The sequence below is a fragment of the Epinephelus fuscoguttatus genome, linkage group LG20 (assembly GCF_011397635.1).
Source record: "Epinephelus fuscoguttatus linkage group LG20, E.fuscoguttatus.final_Chr_v1".
Classification (NCBI taxonomy): domain Eukaryota; kingdom Metazoa; phylum Chordata; class Actinopteri; order Perciformes; family Serranidae; genus Epinephelus; species Epinephelus fuscoguttatus.
In genome coordinates, this window is record NC_064771.1 from 29961534 (window position 1) to 29977691 (window position 16158).

General features: G+C 42.0%; 2 protein-coding genes across 2 annotated transcripts in view; one reads left to right on the plus strand and one right to left on the minus strand.

Annotated features, from left to right (window-relative positions):
- Positions 1-16158, minus strand: part of rpl38 (ribosomal protein L38) — a 1062689-nt gene that overhangs the window by 865936 nt on the left and 180595 nt on the right. The gene's annotated exons all lie outside the window — the stretch shown is intronic.
- tekt3 (tektin 3) lies at positions 358-7870 on the plus strand. Its single transcript, XM_049563144.1, has 8 exons — positions 358-431; positions 1828-2419; positions 3081-3164; positions 4074-4144; positions 4277-4420; positions 5117-5339; positions 7108-7262; positions 7447-7870. The coding sequence occupies exons 2-8, from the start codon at positions 1850-1852 to the stop codon at positions 7661-7663; spliced, it is 1464 nt and encodes a 487-aa protein (XP_049419101.1). The 5' UTR covers positions 358-431; positions 1828-1849; the 3' UTR covers positions 7664-7870.

Sequence of the window (16158 nt, forward strand, 5' to 3'; positions counted from 1 at the left end):
GATGTGTCCATCTGAGGGAAAGACGCAGAGTTGGCTTATTTGGAGTTGCAGCCACTAAGCACTCCCAATAAGAAAAGAAATATTACAAACATACAAATCTTTGCTTCACCCTGGTGACATTTTCCTTTCAGTTTATTTACACCATACAAAGTAAAAGCCACCTGCTCACCATGAATCTGAGAATCCCAGGCAGAGTGTTTCAGTAACCTATGGCAACTGCCTCTGTGACAACAGAAATCTTGGACAGGCCAGCTCCTGCAGCCCAGGACTGTGCACCACCATTGGCTGGCTGAATGAATGACTCGCAAACTTGTCTATCTATTATGCATGACAGTTTACCTTTAGTGCGTTCTTGAGCTCATTTCCAGGTAAGCAGAGCTTAGAGGGAGTCTGCCTGCGCCGGGACTCAGAGTATCCCTTTGTTCATCTGGGTAAGACATTTAACTTTGAAGCTTTTGTCATTTTATTTTTGTTTCTTTTATTAACTGATGATACAACAGAATTCATTAACCTATGCATTTAGAGTTTTTATACTGTATTTGATGTCTGATCCATTTATTTAAATGTCTCTGATCTATAACAGATGAATAATAAATCTGCATTTAAAGAGGCAGTGTGTGAGGAGTTAGTGGTGTCTAGTGGTGATGATTGCAGATTGTAACCAGCTGAAACTTCTCCCAGTTAGAATTCCTTCAGTGTTCACTGTTCAGGGGGGTTTTAAAGGAAGCCGAATTATCCGCAGAGGTTTCTTCCTCTCCCAAACAAATGGACCTAGTAATTAAAACTGGTAAAAACACTGAATAAATCGGTTTTATGTTACAAATCAGTGTTTTTCAGATGCTTTTCTGCTGCTGGCCCAGAACCTGCTAATCTGTGCTCACCTTTTTTCTCTGATAACTTAAGATCCAAATGTTGAGGAGGTTTTAACTGGGAGCCAAATTATCTGCAATGGTCTCTTCCTCTCCAAAACAAACAGACCCAGCAATTGAAGATGGTAAAAACACAGAATAAAGCGGTTTCAGGTTACAAATTTGTGTTTTTCCAATGATGTTCGGCTCCTTGCAGACAGGCCATTTGCCCAGCACGTGCTAATGTGTGCTCGCCTTTTTTCTCTGATAACTTAAGATCCAGGGGCTGGTTGAACAAAACACCTTAGGTACTTAAGTGCAAGACCAAGATAATGAGAAAAACGTAAATCATTAAGTAAACATTTTAAGAAAAGATTTAAGGGTGTTTTGTACGACTGATTTTATCTCAAGGAAACCTTAATTAGGACTTTAAGGGAAATCTTAACGTAAGGTGCTTTGTGCAACCGGCCCCAGACCTTCAAGAGGTTGCAACAGTTAGCCGAATTATCTGCAGAGGTCTCTTCCTCTCCGACACATACAAACTCAATAATTTAAATATAGCGGTTCCACGTTATGCTGCTTGTTGCGGAGAGACTGCTAACTACAGTGGCTGATGCTCAATTGCGAAATAACACCAATGTCCCTATCTAGAGCCAGTGTTTGGTTTTTCTGCTTTGGGCTACTGTAGAAACATGGTGGTGCAGCATGGTGATCTCTGTAGACAAGGCCCCGCTCCCTATGTAGATATAAACTGCTCATTCTAAGGTAATGAAAACACGATTCTTATTTTCAGGTGATTTATACACTAGAGAAGAAAAACAAAAAAAAAAAAGCATTTATTATATTGTACTCCGTTTCTGCTAATATATCACCCTAAATCCTACACACTGAATCTTTAAATGACAATTCAAAAGCCTGCAAATTGAAGCTGATCTGTAAATTCCTGTTGTGAAAAGCTACTTTATGCACCTGACTTCAGGGGCACCTGAGGGGAGTCAGAAATGGAGCTGATTGGATCCACTCTAACAGCCACATATGCTCGGCCAAAAACCAGCCACTTCCTCCCTGCCATCTCCACAATGGCATCCAGCTATCGCAACACCCAGCCCGCCCTGGCCATGAATCCCAGTGCCAACCTGTGGAGGACCAACAGCTATTACAAGAACAGCAGCTCTATCCCAACCCCCTCTTCCATGCAGCGAGAGAATTCAGATCTGGTTCGAGCCAAGACCATGTTCTACCCCTCCAACAGGACGGCGCTGTCCACCCGCTACACTCCCGACGATTGGTACAAGTCCAACATAAGCAACTACAGGGAGTCCGAGTCGTCTCGGAAGAGCGCTGAGAGGCTGAGAAAAGACACCATCAGGCTGATGCAGGAGAAGGAGCAGCTGACCAGACGGACCCAGGAGAATACCAGCAAGAATATTGGCGAGCGGCTCAGTGATGTCATCTTCTGGAGGTCTGAGCTGAGCCATGAGATTGACAACATGGTGACAGAGATAGCAGCACTCACTGAGGTTAAGAGGAGGCTGGAGAGAGCCTTGGCAGAGACTGAGGGGCCTCTACAGGTGAGGGTGGAAGGAATAAATGAATGTGTGTTACCTTGAACTGTTGCTCTGGTAAGTCATATCAGAATTTTTGAGTTGTTATTGGAACATTTTACACCTCTAAGAGGACAATCTGTACTGCCCTGAAATCTTAACACTGGGTCAGGCCTTTGTTAAGTGCACTCTCATTAACATTCATGCATATCATGTCTCAGGGTGTGTCACAGTATCTGTGGCAAAACAGTTTTGACTAACGTTCCTTGTTTAGTTGTAGCAACAGCATCAGTGTCTGGTCCTTCACGACACTTTAAAATGCAGCAGTGCTTTAAATTTGCAGGGTCAAACTCTTAATTAGGTCACCTCAGTGTCCTGGTACAGAGAGCTACTGGTCATTTGTCTCAGCCAGAGTGAGTCAACTCGATCTGGCTGGAGATCTTATGACACAGACACCTCGCTAGGCTAAGATCATGTGGCGTTCTTAGAGACTTCTCCAGGTAGCTGAAACTGGAGAATGCAGCTGATATGCTGCACCATACATGCATACAGGGACATATAATGTGCTTATATAACATACCTGATCACCTATTCAAATGTCACCATGAAGAAATTGCTGCATATTGAATGACTGTTAATTGTACTCAATCATCTCAGCTTGTTTTAGTCACGATCGCTTTGTCAATAGGTGTCTCAAGAGTGTTTGTACCACAGAGAGAAGCGGATGTCCATCGATCTGGTTCATGATGACGTAGAGAAAGACCTCATAAAGGTAACACCTACTAAACTGAGACTTACAATATGTTGTTTCCATGACCTAGGTAAGATCAATCAACATTCGTAAACATGACCTACTCTCTCTCAAAGCAAGAAACCAAAAAGGGAAGTCTCAAACTTGTGACGTCTTCATGTATAAAGTCGTGAGCTACTCCACTGACAATGAGTGCATTTACATGGACATGAACATGACAACAGAACACGATCATATTTGGGATATGGTGTTTACATGAGCACAGAGAAATCAGGTTATTCATATTCCCTTTGAACATGAAAAATACTATTGGCCCAGTAACTGATTACTGCTGTCCATTTGCACAAGCATCTGCCATGTTTACAAAAACAAACCGGCAGTGGGAGATGGGAGCGACAGGAAATATCAAACCACTTTACAACTTAACTGCTAATTCCTTCTCTGCTCTGATGCTCTGAGTGCATCGACTGTCTCTCTTTCTTGCACACACTATGTAGCTACTCACCTAATGTTAACACTGAAAGGAGCTAGTCTACTTAAACAGGTGTCAGCCGGGCGCCCAGTAGCTCAGCAGGCAACCGATGTGCAAAGGCAATGTCCTTGTTGCAGCAACCCTGGGTTCATTTCCAGCCTGCAGCCCTTTGCCGTATGTCATGACCACTGCTTTAGAACATCTTTCACCATTCATTGTCTATGGAGCAGCTACTTTATGCTCTATGACATCAGGAATTTGAGTTTTATCACTCTAGTTTGGAGATTTGGGAGAGCTGTTTGTCGACTAATATTTTCGGACTGTCTTAGACCACAGGAATAACGTTTTCAAAACAGGCGTAGTTCCCCTTTAGAGCAGGAGTGTGAGCATGTGTGACGTCTGACAGCAACCTTGAAAAAGAAATAAGCATACTTTTTCTTTACCTGCATTGCAACAAGGAAGTGGAAGTCATCAAGTCATGTCAGGAAAGGATGAGACGACATCTGGACAGAGCCATCGCTCAGCTGGCGTGAGTCTGAAAAAACATTTTATGAAACATTACTAAATGCAGGACTCTAATTGATGATCATTTCACACTGTGCAGTCTGACAGGCGTTTGATCTATCATTTTGTTCCTGCACTGCTTTGTGGGGTTCCTCAGGTCAAACCGAGCGGCCCAGCATGAGTTGGAAAGAGACATGAGTGACAAAGTGACGGCTCAGAGGATAGATGACAGGTGTCACCATCTGAGGAACACATCAGACGGCATCGGCTACTACAGAGGGATTGAGAGACTAGACCCCTCGTGAGTGCAGTTTTATGTGATCAAATATTAACTGCTACGTTACATCATGTCAAACAGCTGCTAGCAATTTCTCATGTTTGTTTAAAGCAGCTTGGAATACTGAACAGGGCTGTTCTGTTGAATTGTCAATCACAGGAAAGCCTTTGACAGTCTTTGAAAGGCAAACTGGCTGCTGCCCTGCTTTGTTCTCAAACTGGATTTAAACATAACGAGTCTACGCCGATGAGGGTGTAGGCCTACTTAAGAAAAAATGCACTTCAAAAAACATGGCTGCATATATTAAAACACCGACCGGTTTCGACCTAAGGTCTTTATCAGGGTGCAAAATGGTGGACAGGAGTCAAGCAAACGTTTTATAAACTTGGTAGAGGGTGTCATTCAATCGTGAATGATAAGTGAATACAGGTGAGTGACAGCAATGGATCAGAGGCCATTTTAAAGATGACATGTCTCCGTAAGTGTTCAGAAAAAAACATCCTGCACAAAGATGAGAAATTACTAAACAAACATCAAAATATCCACAAGTTTTTGAGATGTTTTAATCAGGACCAAAGTGGGACACCAACTGACAGACCGATATTGCCCTCCCTATAGCTATGCTGCCAACATTTCGCCCAATTCTTCTCCATATATAGCATGTTAAAAATCAGGGAAAATATTGACTTCAAAAAACCTGTCCTCCTTTTTCCCTGTCAGACTCTCCCTGCCGGACACGTGGTCTAAGTTCACGGACGACAACATCCTGCACTCCCAGAGCGAACGAGCTGCCTCCCACAAGCTGAGGGACGAGATAGAGATCCTGCTCAACACCACGTCCAGCGAAATGTGGAACCAGTTCAATAACACCAATGTAGCCTTCACCAACCGCATATCAGAAACCGCTGATGCTAAGAACAGCCTGCAGACACACCTGGCTAAGGTCATTACCTTTTCTACGTTGTCTCATTTCATCAAAGACAATATAGTCTTGTTTTGCTCACCAGGCGTAAGCTTTTTGGTCTTGTGTGTCCACAGCTAATTTTGCAAACTACTGAACCAATCAGCCTAATATTTTGTATGTTCAAGGACCTCTCGTGGTTGCTGTGATTTGTAGTTGTTGAAACACCTGTTTTATTGGCCGTTTCATATCGTCATTGACCGCTGACTCCTCACTCCTCTTAACCTGGGCCGCAAGTGACCAACAAAAGTCTTACCTAGTCTGTTGCAGGCCACATTTTGGCCTTTCGTCATGGCTTAAAATAGAAAAGTTTGATCTCATTTTAAACTAGAACATCTGCAGTTTAATGCCATACAGGATATGTTATGATCCACTCAAGTTAGGCATATTACGAAATGAATTAGTCCCTGTTTTTGTTATCTTCGCCACCACCTTGACTAGGATGGAATCATTTATTGATTCTCTGTAACTGCTTATCCTGTTAGAGGTCGCAGGGGGGCTGGAGCCTATCCCAGCTGACATTGGGCGAGAGGCGGGGTACACCCTGGACAGGTCAGCAGACTATCACAGGGCTGAGACATAGAAACAGACAACCATTCACACTCACATTCACACCTATGGACAATTTAGAGTCACCAATTAACCTGCATGTTTTTGGACTGTGGGAGGAAGCCGGAGTACCTGGAGAAACCCATGCTGACACAGGGAGAACATGCAAACCCTGCACAGAAGGGCTCCCCCACCACGGGTTCGAACCAGGAACCCTTTTGCTGTGGGTCAGGATGGATTGAAAAATTAATTTGTGAACCATTACTAAATGCTAGTAATAAGGGAGCCAGGATGGACAATTCCACCGGGCACAGTTGTGTCAGGTACATTGTCTAGAGTGGCCCGATCCGCACTTTCCCAGTAATGTATGTGTAAGAAAAACTTCTATCTTGGTGACATGATGAATCATGATGATTTTTTTTTTTTTTTTTTAAGAGCTCCGCCTTCATCCGATGTTTTACTGTTTAAAGATTAAAAATAAAACAGCCTGGATTATGAAAAAGTGGCTCTAAAGAGTCAATCACATCACATGGCTCTACGTTAAGAAAAAATCCATTCACTCTCCTCCATTAGTGGGTAACTGAATTTGCTGCTTATTAGGAAGAGATCATGTGTTGTCTCTAAACAGTACCTGAGCTATAAAATTGTGCCCAGAATGTGGAATGTAAGATAAAATAACTTTATTGTCTGTGACATGGATCGTAGTGGATTATGTGCATGTTTACTGTAAAACATTCCTGAGAGGAATGGTAATAAATGTCCCTTTCACTGAGCCATATTCTACACTGGATCCCATTGTCCCAGGGTTAATTGCTGGGGGTTACACTTTGAATCTACATCAGCTGTTGGATGGGTTTGAACACTGACAGCAGCTGTGATGTGAGGCACACAGTCCTTAATAAACCTCAGTCACTGTCGGCTGAGAGGAGTAGTGATTCACTGGAATTAAATTACATCAAATGGGTTTGGACAGAGCAGGCCACTGTGCAGCACCGTGCTCAGCTGATTCAAAGCTTACACTGTTTACTTGTTCTCTGCCTCAATCACTGAGATTCTCATCTTTTTCCCACTTTTGTAAATAGTTCCTCTTCCACCCTAATTAACACCCTCTACACCAGCTGACCCACTATCTTCATGAATGAGACGCTCAGCTGTTGCTCCCGTGTACAAATTGTTTTTCATGTCTCGTCTCATCACCCAGACTCTGCAGGAGATCTTCCAGACGGAGATGCTGATTGAATCTCTGAAGAAGGCCATCAGAGACAAGGAGTGCCCGCTGAAAGTGGCCCAAACCAGGCTGGAGGAGAGGACCCGCAGGCCCAACGTAGAGCTCTGCAGGGACAACCCTCACCACAGGTACTATACCTCTGGCATGGCATCCAAATCAGGATGTTGCGATGTTGCAATCTCAACAATTACCGCAAAACTACAACACTATTGTATCAATAAATTATTTCACAGGGTGTAGCTCCAAATGTTATTCAGTTATGTTTCTGAAAAGGTTGCCATCACTTTTTTCTATTCCTCTTTCCTTGTCTAGACTTGTGAGTGAGGTGAGAGAGATCGAGGACACCATTCAGAAGCTCCGGGAGAGGCTAATGGAGGCTGAGAACACCCTGCAGACTCTCGTCAAGACCAAAGTGACCCTGGAGCATGACCTGTCCATCAAGGCCAACTCACTCTTCCTGGACCAGGAGAAGTGCATGAGCATGCGCAAGAGCTTTCCCAGCATGCCCCGTCTGGTGGGCTACACCTAAGTCTTAAAAGAGAAAACCCTTGGGGGACCAATACAATTAACTATGACTGTTTTAATGGTTTTAGAGTGGTTTGAGGGTGGTGTGGGTGATCTGAACTTAAACAAAATGGCTTAACTTTAAAGGCACTGATGTCAAAATATGATAATAAAAATGGGTTATCTTAATTTTGAGTACCTGTAATGTATTCACAAGTTGTATAAAAAGAAAAAAGCCCATAAAATCTTGTTATTTCCTTGAAAATTCAACTGCCATGACGATCAATCAGGCACTGCTAAATGTCTCCGAATGCTTTAATTTTGCCTCTAACAACAGATATGTTACAAGGTACATTTACTGCATATACTATGAACTGTTATTCTTGAAAGATGCTGGAAACTAATAACTACATACCACCTGGACACCTACTGTAAATCTCTTACAGGACAGTTCACCCCAAAATCAAATGAATGAATCCTACCTGTAGTACTGTTCATCAGTCTAGATTGTTTTGGGTGTGAGTTGCTGAGTGCTGGAGATATCGGACAAAGAGCTGTCTGCATTCTTTTGATTATAATGGAACTAGATGGCACTCGGCTTGTGGTGCCAAAAGAATTCATTTGAAAAACTCAACAGCAATGTTTCTTTCCAGAAATCATGACCGAGTCACTCAAGATAATCCACAGACCTTGTGAGCAGTTGCATGTAGGAACTATTTTCGTCCTACCAAACTACACCTGCCAATGGTGTCACTGTACATTAGGAAGCATGCATCTACTGCTAGCTCACCTAGCACCACTGAGCTAGCTAATGTTACAGCTCAGCCGAGGAGGACGCCATTAGTCTTGACATCTTGCGCTGTCACAAACATGAGCCTCTCATTCATGAGTAGATGCACGCTTCCTTCTGCATAATGATATGGTTGGTGGGTGTAGTCCGGTATAAAGTAGGGATGTCAGTTTCTGCTCATTTTGTTTTAGATAGCCCAATCAACATTAGTAGGTAGCTAACCTGTTGATTTTTTTTTTTTTTTTTTAAAAATAAAGGTCAGTGTGAAATACAAAATACAAGAGGCCTTTCCTTTAAGTCTTAGCGACACATTAACTGGATAGCAGCAAATTAACCTACAGACCAACATGTGTAACCGGTCAAAAATATCCTCAGCAGTTAACCAATTAACGTTTAACTGTTGACATCCCTGGTAGAAAGAAACTAGTTCTTACGTAAAACTGCTCACAACAAAGTCTTTAAATCATTCTGAGTAACCGGGTCATGATTTCTGGAAAGACACATTGCTGTTGAGTTTTTCGATTGTATTTTTTTGGCACTTTGAGCACCAAAGGCTGAGTGCCATCTAGTTCCATTAAATTGGAGAGAAAGCAGACAACTCTATGGCCGATATCTCCAACGTTTAGCAACTCACACCAAAACAATCTAGATTGACAAATGGCACTACAGGTAAGAGGAAACATATGTATTTTTGATTCTGTGGTGAACTGTCCCTTTAATGTCAAACAACAGGTACCTCAACAGCCAAAAGGGAGCATTGCAATGACTATGAAACAACAATCATTCAGCAGCATTCACAGAAATTACATATATCACAAAATTTCACTCCATTTCCAAACTTAAAGCTCTTGATTTATAACATAACACTATGAACAGCAGTCATATGGTGCGGTGTGACTATTCATCCAAACCACAGGTCTGTTTTTACACCAGGTTGGCGACAGGTCATGGTCCAGTGGAGCACAAACAGCAGTCCAGGTAGCACATGTGACCGTAATCTCCAAACAAACAGCCTAGATTAGCTTGTTGAACACCGGTTGTCTCGAGACCAAGACAAACACACACCTCTCTGACAGCTCACTCAAACCTGTCAACGTACACTGACCTGACTGTCACCTTCAGGGAGCGGTGACACGGGGGAGACTGTGATTTGAATCCGAGCAAGCCAGATAAGTGTGGTGTAAAAAGAAATATGGATTGTGATGGACTTTAGTGTTTTTACCATCTTCCTTTAACGACCCATTACTCATCACCTCACCCATAGGAGGAGCTGTGCAAACAACTTCTGAGATATGTATGAAACCCCACACCCATCTTACAGGACTTGAGCTCCATACCACTCACTTCTCATTGGCTTCTTTCCTTCACCTTTCGCCTACACCCCTCCGTTCATGCTCCAGTACAGTGAGGATCTGCATCTTGACCCTGCACATTTAAAAATGCAGAGTTTAATTTAATTTTGTTTATGCAGTCAACACTTTTCAGAGCCTGAACTCACTCTGAACAAACATAAACACTACGACACTTAAGCCTCGTTTCCATGGAGCAGTACGGTTCGGTTCAGTTCGGTTCGCATTTTTTCCCCATTTCCACTGTAAAAAGTTGTGGATGGTACCAATGGAACCGTTCCATACCGTCCCCATTTCTGGTCCCCGCTCTGTTGGGGTACCTAGCACACAGATCTGGTACTAAAAGGTGGAGCTGTGAACACTGCAGTCTGACTGGTCAATAGAGGACGGTCACACTGCTCAGGGCTGAGTTGTGGCTGGTTTTGAGGCTCATGTAACCACTGTTCATACTGTGGAGAGCTTTATTAGTAAACTGTAACTATATAATGAAAGGATGTTTTTTTGGATCCGGATTATGTGAACCACATATATTCTAATCCTCACTTGAAGAAAAAAAAAGCGTCGTGGAGCGTAGTTTCTGTGGGGTCCAGCAACACTAAACCCCTGAACGTCTACAATCGTTAAATTGATCACCACTATCAGATCGAAGCAGAGATCCCGTTACAAAGCACAAGAGGGAAGAGACACAAAATATGTCTCAGTTTGAGTGTCTACAAACAAAGTGAATGAAGGTTGGAGGCAGACGCCGACTGGACCGGCATAGTAATCAGAGATAAGAGATGCAACCTGGCATCAGAGCTTTATCTCATGAAATCTGGTAAATCCTTTCAGTGGCTTCAAGTAAAAGCATGACAACATCTCTGGTGTAAACAGAGTCGTTTCATAATACAGATTCCTACAGGGAGGGAGGGAGCGACCATAAAGATAAACCACTCAATGCATATGTGTGTAACTTGCACTTTGATTTAGGTGTAATGTTTTACAGCTGTACTGTAAGTCACGGTCACAGTGAACGCTCTCTGCTGTGCAAACAGCACTCTGTTTGACTTAAACCTTCAGCAGTAAGTCGATGGCAGGAGGTCTCTGCCATGGTTTCCTACATGCAGTGTGTGTATTTGTAGTCCCACTCCCAAGTCCAGGCACATTCCTGAACCCTAGTACTGCAAAGAAAGGCCCCCTGTTGTCTAGCTAACATCAAAAGCCTCCCTGCTCTCATCACCTTGTGATTAAACACACTGACAGATAGCACAGAGTTGAGGGTTTCCTACCCCTTTCTACCTTCCAACTCCGGATCAGAAATACACCCCCATGAAAAGTCAGTTCACTTAAGTAGAACGAACTCCCTATTTCTATGTCTCTTTGAGGTTATGGGTCTCTGTTTGGATGGGACACAAATAGGCCTTCCCATTTGACCTCCTCTGCCACCCCCGCATATGGGGAATGTACTCTGGAATTCTCCCCGCAGTCCAAACATATTAGCGGTTTATTCTTAACACCCGTTCTTGTTATAGATGCCCTGTGCCCCGTGTTATTTTATGTTTCTTACATACCACCATGCCATACTAAAGAGCTGATCGTGGATCACTTGAGACGGGTGTCAGTCACCAAGGGTTTCTTACTGTGTGCTGTAATTACAGACTCTGACTGAGTGTGCATCATTGCAGGAGAAAAGTTGTAGATGTCATGGAGACCATTTGCTTTACTGGAAGTGTGCCAGTTTAAGAATGTATTACTACCAATTCCCCAATGATGACCATTTGATTCATACTGTTAGTGTTTCCTAATGGACAAACAAAAGCTAACTTAATCATATTATTGTTGATTAATAGTATTTTCACTCTCGAAACAGATACTGACCTCACATCTTAAAGGCATACTTCACCCTCGAAATGACTGTTCTGTTAAACAGTTACTCACAACCAGTTGAGTTGAACTCTTAAAGAAAACCGTTTTTTCTTGCATGCGTCTGCTGAACGAAGAATCCAAACTATGTGAAAATTGATGGATGGATTTAAGTCATAGGGATCTGCACTTAACAACAGCAACTACATCAAAACTTTTGTTTACAAACTCGCATGCAACTCACGCATTGCAGTTTTACGTCGGTAGAACACAGGAGCTGCTGGTCTACTTTTGCCTCAATAGTTAGTTTGTTTGTGTTATTGTATTATTATTGTGACTTTGCTAAATCTGAATTAACCCTTTAAAACACCAAAGTCATACAATAACACAAACAAACTAACTGATCGAGGCAGCAGTAGACCAGCAGCTCCTGTGTTCAGTGAGGTAAAATTACTGTTTTTGTCAATAGAGTCTGGCTTTGAAGAGAGCATAGATAAGTCTCACTTTTAATTCAGTTTCCCGTCAGAAAGGACCGTCTGTTTGGGAAGTACTGAGCATAAGACTGGAAAAATGAGACTTGGATTACACTGCACAATTTTGTGAGTTTGTAAATGGATGCTTTGATGTAGTTTTGCTGTTGTTAAACGCGGACCCCTATGACTTTAATTATTCATCATTTATTCATTTTCTGGATTCTTTGTTCACCAGATGCATTCGAGAAAAACAACATTTTTTTCCACAAATTAAAGGCAACATGAGGTTGGTAACAAATTATCATTTGGGGGGTGAAGTATTACTTTTATCAACCTTTTTATATTAGCATTGAATCAGATAAAGTGATGTTATTGGGTTCTATCCTAACGATTAATCCATGACACTTACCATCTAACTTTTTAGCCTCTTGTTTTTTTTTCATTGTAGATGTGAAGAGACATTTAATCCAGCAACATTGTTGAAATTCACCATTCTCAAACCAAGCAGATAAACCCATTTTACCCTACCTGCTCCACACCTCAGATGTTGGTGGAGACCAAAACAGAGCTAGAAGACAAGCAAATCTATTATCAGCTGTCCAGAAATACAACTCCTATAGGATGTTAATGCTGCTGTTTTACTGGATGTGTGAGTAGGTTGTTTTGCTAACACAATAGCCATAACAACATAAGGATGTCTGTTTTGGAGGTCTACCCCCTAGTGGCCAAAATTATAATAAGTCAACAATGGGTGCAGTTACATGATGGCTTCTCGTTCGGAATGAAATAAATCTGAATGAAATCATTCGGAATTAAAGTTTTTCCAGGTAGTTTACATGGGAAATATTCATTCCGAATGAGGGTTTACACTGGAGATCATTTTAATCGGCTTTATTCGGGTCCGCGCAAGGTTTGGGGCAGGGAAGGTTTCTGATTGGATATGTGGTGGGCCTGATGTTAGGTGTTTACGTGTACCGTAAGAAAACACTGTAGTCCTCGCTCCAGATAACAAGATGCTTGACGACGCCGTTCTTAGTGCCTTTTTCGGGCTTGTTTTGCTTATATTCTTGAAGCAGCAGTACGACAACAACCTTGTTCTGCTAATGCTTCTTCTGTTGAGGAGGAGAAGAAAGGTAGAAGGTCGAAGAAGGGAGATAGAAGACCGTGCTTTGGCGAATGGATCCGGTTAGTGCAACGAGTCCAACTGCTCTATTTCAGCCCATTGCTATGCGCGCTATATACATCATCACGCCAGAAGGGCAAGGAAACGAGCATGCGCAGAAAGACCGAAATGAACTTAAAGAGGAATGAGTGTATACAAGTGCGAGAAATTCTTTCATTCGGAATCAGAAACGAAATATTCCAGCCCCTTACATCAGAGTGAATTTTCAATCTCATTGGCCATTTTCATTCTGAATTAGGTGTTTACAAGATCACTTTTAATAGAAATGAACTTTCATTCCGAATAAAAAGGGAATTAAACTGTCCATGTAAACGCACTCAATGATGATATAATCAAGTAACCACAGCGGTGGGTAGAGTACTGACAATCTATACTTAAGTAGAAGTACCATTACTCCAATAAAATCAGGTAAAAGTACAAATTACATTTTGGAAATCTACTCAAGTAAAAGAAAAATAAAACCTGGTTAATAAATTACTCAAAGTACAAGTTATTTTCCATTAAAACATTTCTTAGGGTGTGCAGTACAAAATAATAATAAAAAAACAGCACTTCTTGTTGGTACACATGAAAAATGAACATAACTAGCCAACTTCATTTTTACCTACGGTATGAACGACTTATTTCAATGCTTGCAGAGGACAGCAAAGGAGTTTAAATCTTAGACATCTCAGTGTTTTTTGGGAGGCACAGCACTTGCGTAACTGTTGTCTTTGTTAGATTTTGGTATACAAAGTGTGGCCAGATGTAGCCAGGAATTGTTGCTGGAAGCTGACTCTTGTTCTGGGTTTTGCTCCGTCATCATCACATTACAGTCAAAAGACGGCTGTGCTTCTTTTTCTTCCAGGCAGCTGGAAACTTGGCATCTGCAGCAGAGGTGCTCCTTGTGCACTCTCTGTCTCTACACTCAGTCCTTGCTTTTAGAGCTGACAAAGGTAGAAATGGCAAATGTTGTAAAAAGTAGATTACTGGCTCAAAATTATAACCTGGCTCCTTTAAAAAATATTTTTTACTTGTGAGTGATACTACCCACCTGATAAACCAACAGATTAGCTTTTGTTTGTTCATTAAGAAAGACTAAAAGTAAGAATCAAAGGGCCATAATTTGGAAATATATTGTTAAAGTGGCATACCTCCATTCAAGCAAATCGTCTCCATGACATCTACAACTCTTCTTCTTTAATGATGCACTCAGTCTGTAATTACAGGTTGAGCCGTCTGTGTTCAAATCAGTCTAAATCAATTAGAAAAAGCTTTTCCCTGAGTGTAACTATGTAATGCTTTGCTTTTTGGGGGTGCTATTTGAAGCAAGAACTCTGCACAGGTGATTTATGCAGCACATCCTTTGTGCCAATTCAATTTAGGCCCTTTGTCTAATACCCTGATGCAGTAACCATAGCAGCAAGTATAATTAAATCCTCTCCAAAGCAGGCCAGCTCTTACTTCAAGAATCCCCTAAACCAGCTTCAGTGTTGCAGAGGGAAAATACAGCAAACTTTAAACATGCTAAAAATCTAATACTAAATGTAACAGTGTACGATCAACATTATATAATATCCTTTAATAATATCCTATTACAATGTTATGTTAATGGGATAGGAATGATACTGTCATGAAAGTAAGTCTGGTTCATAATTGATGGTAGAAAAATATCTTACTGACCTAAAAATGTTGTCAGGGGACAAAGGGATCATGGCTTTTACAGGAATATCAAGTTTAAATCCCTTTTGCTCGATGATACGAAACATTTATCGCTTCATCTCCAGTCATCTCAAACTGCTGGAGAGCTCAGTTTGGACTGAGCACTAAACATTTATGGGAACCAGCTCTTCCTGCCACTTTTGGACCTGCGCCAGAACTCTGAGTTTTCTCAAGAGGCAGTTTGGCCGCTCCGTTGCTGGGCTGTGAAGTTTGTCTATTACTGTAAACTGGGACGAAACAAGAAAAGAAATGAAGCAGGAATCCGTTGAGTTATCGGCCCAGCGACTGTTACGAGCTGCAGAGAGGAAGCTGGAGACAGACTGATAAGTCACATCATATTCTGTGTGGTTTTCCATCCCAACTGCCAGCCTGACGTACAGCGGCTCTGCAGACGTGTGTGAGTGTCTGCTGATAACCCGCTCACATGAGAAATCTTTGCCTCCCTAAACTTTTCACCAATCACCAATGTATTCCTCTGACATTCTTCACAGCTAGAGATAAGCCAGAGAAGCCACACTGCTCACCAAAGTTCAGAGGTCAGCCATGGAGACGAAGGGAAGACAGAAGTCTTATGGGTCGATCTGTGTGATTGAGTGGATAATGGAACAATCCATAACATTGATCTGTGAGTTCAATTCTTCACATTCCCCACACAAAGAGGAGAGGGTGGAGAAGAGAGCGACACAGAAGCCGAGCGATGGTACTGCATCCTTTCCTGCTGAATCATAGTGGGGTGAGGATGACGGGGAGTTACGCACCCACCACATTTATTAGATTGTTTTTATTTCGTTAAAAGGAACCATGGGAACAGGCACAGCCCAATAAAAAAGAAAAAGAAAAAAGGAAGTGGTCACAGTTTTTTTTTCCAACCATTTTTCACATTTTCATGGCTGGTGACCTTCCTGTCATGCTTCTAGTCCAGCCAACATCTTTCACCATTTACAAACCGGGTGTCATGAGATAATGCGTGAATCATGACCATGTGATGTCAGTAATCAGTCAGGATGACACGGGGTTTTTGGATCCGTCAAGATTACGTTTTAGTGCCAGAATTTGCTGACAAACTACAATTCAAAATTAGAAGTGAAATGAGGCAATCATGAACATTTCAACAAGTAGTGAGATTTTAGGCTAAGAGTTAGAATTAAAGGGTTATTCCGTCCATTTATTGTGGTTTTACAT